General features: G+C 50.2%; 1 protein-coding gene across 1 annotated transcript; it reads left to right on the top strand.

Moving 5' to 3' along the window:
• Window positions 1–4,334: 4,334 nt before the first annotated feature.
• Window positions 4,335–9,459, top strand: LOC126199074 (uncharacterized; the record flags this gene model as incomplete). The annotated part of the gene is made up of 2 exons (XM_049935793.1): window positions 4,335–4,688; window positions 6,608–9,459. Coding segments are annotated over 2 exons (2,640 nt in total), but the record flags the coding sequence as incomplete, so codon positions are not given.
• Between the last annotated feature and the right edge of the window lie 595 nt (window positions 9,460–10,054).

Below are 10,054 nucleotides of genomic sequence, written 5' to 3'. Positions count from 1 at the left end.
GGGAACAGCTGATCGCGCGCGGGTAAGCACCAGCTCTGGCAGTGCCGGCGGCGCCAGGCGCCCCTTCTGTCCATCAATCTGTGAGGAGGTTTTCAGTGTGACAAACGATATCCACTACCCTAAGGTGATGCTGTGTTTACCTGCTGCCGGCTCCCAGACTGCCGCATTTCGTTTTGATATTTCGTCAGCACATCGCGGTAATACGTGACGGCGAATAGTTACGACAGCTCGGCAGTACACGGCGCTACTACACCGCTAATGAATGATGACGGTGCCAATGTGTGCCGTCCCAGTAACTTCAGTTCCAAGAAAACAGTGTACACCGCACCGTGCACGTAATCCGTGGACACTACCATCCCGCCCGTCGGCTACAAGAAGTGCACGTTATCAGTGAGATAAGTCATTGTTTGTGGAGGCAGCTGCTGCGGCACTGCCGACGATACGGGAGGAGGAAGCGGTGCGCGCACGGCGGGGCGAAAGCGTAGCGGCGCGGCGCCCCTACCGCGGCTGCGGCGGCGGGGTCAGCCAGCCGGCCGGGCCCTTCACCGCCCGCCTCGCGCCACCACCGCCGCGCCGGTCGCGCAAGGTTGGGAAACTGCTGGCCGGGCGTGGCTGCCGCGGAACTGTAGCGGCGAGCGAGGTCGTCTGGCCTGGCGGCGAGACCGACGTGCTCTGGTATTAACTGCCAACCTGACCGTTACAACACGATACAAAGGCTGCCAGACCCCACAGGGGCTAATCGGAAACATTTTCTTTCGTCGCGAAATCCGAGTGTCGAAGGGCACGTGTTCAGTGTGTGTGCCGAGCGCGTGTAAAGTTGTGTTAGCTTCGTGCTTTTGGTGACGAGAGAGAGGAGGGAAGGAGATGATGAAATCCGGTGCCGGTGCAAATCTGAATATCACCAAAGAGGCTACCCGACTTTACATCCCTATTCGACAAACTGATCAGTGATGATCGTAAACGATGTAACACGCCCTCCCTTTACGAGACAATGCGGAGCGGTTTGAAATTTAATCCAATCCATTGGGTGATCGGGAACAGTCGGTCAGCAGCTCTCCGTCGCGCGCCACCGCACTAGCACACATTAGGGACCTTCACTATGGAGCAGGGTTACAACACGGAACTATCCACGGCACGGGTATTTAGACACTCTGTACTCTCAAATCGATTTGCTGACATTGTACGAGGCCACAACAGCGTTCCAATTCGAGGAAGTACTATCATAATGAAACCGCCGTCTCCCATTTACCCGCATTTTTTCTTTTGATTTTCTGAAAGCACCGACGATAAAATTACCGTTCGAATATCGGGTGCCAACAGGCTACTGCTATTTACTGAACGCTGCCACCAGTAGCAAACAGTCTGCTTGAAAAAATACTGGTGACACTTCACACTTTTAGAGCTTAGTTACTCCAATTAGAGGTTTGAACGTCACGCGCGATCTGTCTGTATAACATATACCATCGCAGATTATTCTTAGTCACTGAGCCCCGAGAACAATGTTTCATTTAAACTGTTGTCTATATATGTTAATCAAAACTAATGAATGACATAATTTACAATGTATTAGTCACGAAATATCTTCTAAGTAATTTTTGTGCTTCCATCTTGCCCCATCCTATCCTTTGAATGGCATCATGATACGGCGTAACACAAAAATTAACAGCTTTTTATTACCTCGTTCCAATAACTTTTTAATATGTGCCTGTCTTTTTTTCCACCTGGGTTCTCTGATACTTCTGTACTGTGTATTCTTATCAGCTGAAGTCTTTTATTCGTCAAATGATTATTTTGCACGGACTCTAATGAATTCCACATTCTTACACTTCACTCGATTTTCCACCACACGACTAATTTTGTTTAATCTAACTACTTCATCTTCAAAAGGCGTCTGCGTTGATGATTGCGGAATTGTTTTCTTCTGTGTCGAGAAATGATTTTATTGCTTTTGATATTTTATTATCATGCCTGCGCGTCAGTTTTATTTTCGAGACAGTTGTGGGTTATTTGATAGTTCAATAACGTAGATACATTATTCAATACTAGTTCCCTATTTTGTGTGTTCATCAAATGGTCTGGCTCCAAGTGTAGCGAACACACTGTCATGGTAAATGATGTCTTTTTGCCCAAAGCCGCGTCCTCTACTGCTTCTTGGCCATTTCTTCCTCTTAGAAGGAAACGCTAATCTTCACTAAATACCTGTAGGTTACATGGGAATCTTAACTAAAGTCTTGTGATGTTTCGCATCTTTAATGGCCTTTATGGAACATAATGAGTGACACGACACATGCGGTGTCTTCTTTTTGTTATTGCTACAATTTATTGAACTATACGTGCTTCATTTGGCAAAAACCACGTTATAAATCAACATAAAAGATACCATGTCTCGTTGGTGTTATCTACAGTCCTAAAACTGATTTGCTGCAGCTCTTTCGCGCTAGTCTATCTGGTGTAAACCTCACTGTCTCCGTGTAACTAATGGAAACTACATCTCCCTGCTGTAGTTAAGCTTCGTCACTCTTTACAGTAGTTATCCCTCCCCCATGCTCATCTTCATACCTCAGGATGTGCCCTTAGTGATGGTTTGCCATAAATTTCTTTTCTCTCCAATTGAACGCAGCAGCTCCTCATTAGTTACTCGATCAAACCGTCTAATCTTCAGCATTCTTCTGTAGCACCACATTTCAATTACTTGTCTTGTTGTCGAAACTTCTTACCGTTGCCATTTCATTTCTGTATAAGGTTATACTCCACACAAATATCTCCAGAAAATACTTCCTGACACATCCGTACTCGATGTCAAAATTTTTCTCTTTTTCAGAAATGATTTTATTGCTATTGCCAGTCTGTATTTTATATCGTCTCTACTTCGGTCACTATCAGTTACTTTCCTCTCCACAGAGCAAAACTCGTGTACGACTTCCTTTTTGATAACACTAATAATTCCGTTCAGTTGCTCTTGCAAGTCCTCTGTTGTCTCCGACGGAATCACAATATCATCGGCAAACCTCCAAAATTTTCATTTCTTCTTCCTGGATTTTAATTCCTTCTCCAAATTTCCCTTTCGTTTCATTTACTACTGCTACATGTACAAATTGAATAAGATAGGGATCGAGCGAGGTGGCGCAGTTGTTAAGCACACTGGACTCGCATTCGGGAGGACGATGGTTCAATCCCGCGTCCGGCCATCCTGATTTGGGTTTTCCGTGGCTCCAGGCAAATGCCGGGATGGTTCCTTTGAAAGGGCACGGCCGACTTCTTTCCCCGTCCTTCCCTGATCCGATGAGACCGATGACCTCGCTCTCTGGTCTCCTCCCTCCAAACAATCCAGTAAGATAGGGGATGGGTTACAACCGTATCTCACTCCTTCTCAACTACAGCTTCACTTTCTCGTCCTATTGGACTCTATGCCATAACGTCACAAAATTCTCTGACCAATACTTCGTCGTTAATTGACGGTTTGTTAAGGTCTGCGACTGATTAGACAATACACAAAACGATCGTCGATTTACTGCTTTTGTTATTTTCATTTCCAAAGCGACACTGAGGTGACAAAAGCCACGGGATACCTCCTAACCTCGTGTCGGAGCTCCTTTTGCCCGGCGTAGTGTAGTGCAGCAACTCCACGTGACGTGGACTCAAGTAGTTGGAACTACTATTGAGTCATGCTGCCTCTACAGCTGTCCATAACTGCGGAAGTGTTGCCGGCGCAGGAATTTTTTGCACGAACTGACTTCTAGATTATGTTCCATAAATGTTCGATGGTGGCCAAATCATTTGCTGGAACTGCCCATAATGCTCTTTGAACTAATTGCGAACAACTGTGGCCTGATGACAAAGCGCACTGTCATCCATAAAAATTCCCTCATTGTTTGGCAACATGACTGCAAATGGTATCCAAGTAGCCGAAATAATCATTTCCAGTCAATGATCGGTTCAGTTGGAACATGAAAACACAGCGAATATCGAATTCCCTAACGATTTCCGAAATGGAATGCCCCGTGTGTGTAGTTCCAACTACAATTCTGTGTTAAAAGTCCGTCGTGCGGCCATAATCGAGTCGGAAACCTTATCACACGGATCACCGGAGTAGAAATGACAGCTCCGCTAATGCACTGCCCTTTTATAGCAAGTGTAGGCGATGCTACCGCCCTCTGTATACGGTGCACGTAGCTACCCTACGACTTTCGTCACCTCAGTGTACTACTCGACCTCGCCGGCAGATGACGCTGTGGCTGCTCGTGGCCGTGGCGCTGCTGGCGGCTGGCGCGGCGCCGCGACGCCTGGGCACGGCCGCGCCGCAGGCCGACACCAACAGCCTGGAGGCGGCGCCGCCCACCGCCGCCGCGCGACCGCCGCCGCCCACGCCGCCGCCCGCGGAGGACGACGACGACGCGGACGACGAGGACAGCAAGACGCTGTCGCAGCAGATCGCCGACGGCAAGTACGGCCTGATCCAGAAGGAGCTGTACCGCGAGCCGCCGGCGCGCCCCGGCATCGTGAGCTACGCGGCCAACCCGGAGGTGCCGCGCGACACGGCGCGCACGCTGGGAGGCCTGCGGCCGTCCGAGGTGTGGCTGGCCGAAGACCACGTGCTCGTGCTGAGGGGCGGCGCGTTCGCAGCCCCCGAGCGCACGGAGAAGCCGCCCTGGCCGCCGATCGACGACTACCACGCGCCGCCCAGACAGGTGCGCAACTACACCGCCGCCGCTGTCGCGCCCGCCGCCCGGCCGCGCGGCAGGACGCTCTTCGGCTTCCTGCGGCACTTCTTCCAGAGGAACTGACCGTCCCACACCGGCCTCTCCCGTCCTCTCTCTCAATGTGCGGTCGCGTCCTCCTCGACTGTTCGCGTTTCGCCACGCGGGAACGTCGCCGACGCCTACCGATATCGGGCTCGACGATTTCACTTACTCCGCTTTTGTTGTCGGCGAACGAGGAAAAGAAATAGATCATCGACTGTACTTAGGTTTCAAACTCCACTACGTACGAAAACAAAAGAATGCTCCAATCCTTGCAATTACTCTATAATTGTTACTCCGACGTAACAGATAACGAATCCTTCTGTTACTTTAACGACTAACTAATGACGCCGCTTTCAATCACCACTTCTTTTGGATTCTGTAAAATGAAACGTACGAACCGAGGGCGCAGTGAGTCCGAAATCGCGAATTTGCAGTTATAATCTGTATCGAAAACACTGACGAGATACTACGTATGTATCTAGATGTCATTTGCAAGAAGGCCAGTGGGCGAAATGTGTCAGAAAATTAATAAAATACGTGAGGTCCAAACAAACACGAGATTAAATTATAAGGCCGAAATGTTACGACCGCATATTTGTCCATCTTCTACCGCCACTTCCCCAGTTACACTATGCACACAATAACTGTAACTGTACGACAGCTGTTACTTCCTGGCTCAGTAGGAACTCTAGAATACTTTAGTTCGCTAGATGCGTACGGTGGTGGACAATTAGCTCAAACTGTTTTCGACTGCCTCAGTTCGACACGGTATCCGAGCCACACTTCACACTGTACGCTGCCTTTTAAGTTTCACTCTTGTTTCGTATTCCAGAAAAAAAAGAAGTATATTAGGTTTGCACGGTGATGTGTCTTATAAAAGACCACTTCAGACAACAGAGGAAACAAGCAAAGTGTGCTGGTTGGTGAAGGTAAGTTGCTAGAAAATATAAAATATATCGTATCCGAGACGAGTTAACTAACATCGTGAGAGGTGTTTCACGAAAAAGTTAAGAATAATACATTTACGTATTAGTGCTTCTAAGGGTCGCACTCAGAGATGAACTAGCAGGAATCCTGAGGTCTCGAACGGAGCTTTAACGAAAATATAAATAACAGAGCCATCTGATTACGTTACTTTTCTCCATGTGACGCTCCCTACATAAACTGACACGCTGGAAGCACTATCATTGCCACTTGTTACCGTAATATTGCAAATGATATCACAATAGCCTTTGACTGTAAAACTTATTTATTTCCAGTATTGCAATTTCGGCTGTGTAGCCATTATTAAGTCGTATAAATGAGCCAGTATTAAGGGTCTACCTGAGCTTAGAACACGTTAAAATCTTGCTCTTTTGACACTGTTAACATCTTTAAGAAGAGCGACACATCCAAAACACAGTGGCTGTTACCTTCACCGTACCTAAACTAACATAGAAATCACCGCTAAACATTTTACACGCATCCCGAAGCGAACAGCCGAGACGCGGCGAAATGGCGCTACTGAAGCGTCACGTGGTTCACAGCCTCTCGCCACTGCGCATCGCCCCCACCTCTCGCCTTCAAAGGCTTATAACTCGACCGTTCCCTAATGGCCTTTTACGTTCCCGCGTGCCGCGACATACCGCACCTCGAGAAAGAGGGGCAGCCTTCGCGTGCAGAGCGGGTCAGCACGAGTCTGCCACTCGCCGAGCGTGCGCACCTCCTCTGCACTCGGGCCGCCGAGTTCCTCCCTCCTATCAACTAAGTATAGCTTAAGTGCGTTGTGAGATATGTTACGATGTACTTGTCTGCAAATAAACGGTGTCTGAAGAAAGCCGTGTCCGCTTCATTTGCTCTACCCCGCCCCCGCCCTGTGTGCGCAGGTGCGGCTGCCGGCGCGCCCACGCGTGCCGCCGCCCTTCCCGGTGCAGCTGGCCGACGGCGAGCCGCCGCGGCTGCTGGGCAACCAGTCCCGGGCGCCGCCGCGGCCGCCGTTCTTCGCGCCGCCCTTTCCGTTTCCCGGGCCCGGCGCGGCCAACGCGACGCGGGACGGCGCCGCGCCTCCGTATCTCTACCCGCCGCCGGGAAACTTCCCCCCGGGAGGGGCCGTCCCTACGCCAGCGGGCAACGGATCGTTGTCGCCACCTCCGTATCCGTTTCCACCTCCGAGAAACGGGTCGCTGTACGGGCCTCCCGCCGGCCCCTTCCCGCCCCCGCCCTTCTTCTTCCCCGGCCCGTACGGGTCGCCACCGACGGGCAACGCCACCTTCCCGCCTCCCGGCAACGGCTCCTTCCCCTTCCCGTTCCCGTTCCCTCCTCCGGGTAACGGCACCTTCCCGTTCCCGTTCCCGTTCCCGTTTCCAGTAAACGGGTCGCTGCCGCCCGGCTTCCCCGTGCTGCCACCGGGGGCGGCGCTGCTGCCGCCGCCGGGACTCTTCAATGACACCTTCGACGAGGACGACATGTCAATTTATTACCCGCCGCCGTACGACTTCTACTATCCGACCGACAACACGACACAGGTGCCACCGGGTCCACTAGTGCCCGGAATAGTGCTGGCACCTCCGCCGAACTTCTTCGGACCACTCGACAACGAAACGGAGACTGCGGGCTCCGGCGGGACGACGGTCGCACCGCCGCCCTCCGAGACGACCGCGGGCGAGGGGTACACCGCCAAATACGTGCCGGTGACGACTCAGAATCGGCGTAAGAAACCTACACCCGCGACGACCGTGAAGACTGTCGCCGACGTGCCGGTCTCGACGACGACGCCGCCGCCGCCGCCGCCACATCCGACGCCAGCTACTCCGGTACCGCCCGGTCGGAGCCCTTCGGTGCAGGTGATCCACGACGGAGCGTCACCTCTCCAGCCTCCGGGTTACTACTATTACCAAGTCCCGGCCGCCGTCCCGGTTACCTCGACGGTAGCTCCGCCGACGGTCGTCCTGTCCTCCACTACGGCTGCCCCGCCACCTGCGAGTGTTTCGTACGTCGTCGTGCCCGTCACAGATATAGTGGTGCGACAGCCGCCCCAGAGTCGACAGCAGCAGCAGCAGCAGCAGCAGCAGCAGCAACAGCAACAACGACAACAACATCGACAGAGGCCCAAGGCACCGGATCCGACACCGCCCACCTACTTCTACGACCCCATCTCTGACCGTACGCCAAAAAAATCTTACTACTTCTTTGAAGAACCTTGGCGCGGCATTTCCTTCCAGTTCCCATTACCGAGCCCGACACTGCAAACACTGCTGGGACAGTCGTACCGTCAGCCGACGCAGCTCTACTACTATTCGGACGCCACAAAACGACAGAGGCCGTCGCAATCTGTCGCCACTTCACATCCCCCGTACTACAGTCTCCCGCAACAGGTATCGACAGTGCCGCCGCCGTCACCGCACTATCCGCAGTCGACTCCTGGCCGGGCACCGTACTACGGCCCCACGACACCGACACCGGCACCTTATTACTTGCAGGTGTCCACACATTCTTATTACGATATCGGACCCTCTACTGTTAGACCTGCGTACCGGTACAATTTTGAGCAGCACCCAGTACCGAATACGACACCCGGACCGCGTACGACTCCACCGGTTTACCGGACGACGACACCGCGCACGGTCTTCGAGTTCGACTACAGACAGCAGCAGAAGTTTCGGCAACCCCCGTCCTATTTCACTCCCGGACACACTTCCGGTGACTTCTCTCAGGTTCACGTAACTACACCGGCTCCCTCACGATCACAGCAATACGGAGGTGAACAAATATCGAGCAGTGGCTACTCGACGGAGAATCCGTTGTCGGCACTGTTCACACGACAGGATGAAAGTCTCATCGATGAAAATACGAAAAGGTACTTCACAATATTTGGACAGAAGTTGCCACAACAGGAATCTGAAATACCGTCCACAACACCGATGCCTATTACTGAGGAACAGCAGAATTTAAAAGAAGCTCTTCCACTGTCTCTAGAAGGTGATACCCTGGTCAACTACAGACCACCACTTCCTGCTGCCAATCCAGAAAGTGAGTTTATCGCGTACCCACTGCCAGGAGACGGCGCCCACGCATACTTCCTCCCACCCGGCGGTGGGTACTCGTATCCGGCTCCGGTACCAAACCGGCGACTGCGGTATCGTAGAAAGGATACGGGCAGTGAAGTGACGTGACCTTTTACGGTGGAAGTGTCCCAGTGTGGAAAGCTCTTCTGATTCGAACAGTGCCTCCAAAGCAAAATCACAAACTAGAAAAATTGAATTAAGCTTCGTATACTTTAGAAAAATGTGTGAATTGTTCGACAAGTGAGTGATCGACAAACTGATGCAGTTGCCTCATTTCTGTTTACAAAGTGTAATGAGAGTGTATATTTATGTGTCGTTACAAACTACTACAGACTTATTTTAACTGTTGTGAATGCCACTATTGCCTTTTTTATGGAAATGTGTTGTCGGAGTAGTCCGTGTTGTAAATAAACATCCTCCCATTCGCATATATTTAATAACTGCTGCTACTGATGTGTACGAGTGTTAGTAACAGCTTTGTTCCGCTTCTCAGTGCCATTCAGCTCAATAAACAAAATTTATATGTTGTTAATGTATGACAGCAAACTCAGGCATACTATTCTTAAGGTACCATGTAGTTTTTTGGTAGCGATTAATTATTTCAACTAAGCTGAAAGAAAATCATCAGAAACAAATGATTATCTCAGGAAATCAATAAAAAATTTCCATGTCAAGCAGCAACTGTTGTAACTCAGCTTAACCTATAGTGCAACACCAGCCAAATTTTATGTAGCTCTGCTTTGAGTAGAGCAAATCTAGATCAGAAATAAAATAACCCAGAATTAATGAACCATCCCTACAGTCCTCCCTTCTCAAAGTTTGGAACAATGACCAACAAACGTCACTAACTCATTCTCATATTCTTTTACACCAAATGTGCTCAAGAGCCAGCTCCATCAAAGGAGTAAAAACAGCAACATTTTCCTGAATACATTTAGTTTCCACACTTAAGCAAATAATTCAAGAATTATCACACAAAACTATCAAAGGAGTGTATCATCACAGAAAATAGTGTCAGGCATTCTGCTAACCAAATTTTTCACTCTCAGAGTAGTGTAAATCTACTCTGCCATTAAACTATTAGCAATTTAGCAATGTCTTCCAGTCAAAACCAATTTGCAAGTTCACTTTGCACCTCGGCATAACTTAGTTTCGGTGCAAAAAGAAAAAAGGGTGCACCGTATTCAAATAGAAAGCAAAATACAAGAACGACAAAAAATTGCTGGAATTTATGACATTTTAAAGACTAGTCAATCATCTTTTCAATGC

The sequence above is a fragment of the Schistocerca nitens genome, chromosome 8 (assembly GCF_023898315.1).
Source record: "Schistocerca nitens isolate TAMUIC-IGC-003100 chromosome 8, iqSchNite1.1, whole genome shotgun sequence".
Classification (NCBI taxonomy): Eukaryota; Metazoa; Arthropoda; class Insecta; order Orthoptera; family Acrididae; genus Schistocerca; species Schistocerca nitens.
This window is presented reverse-complemented; position numbering and strand designations above follow the sequence as displayed.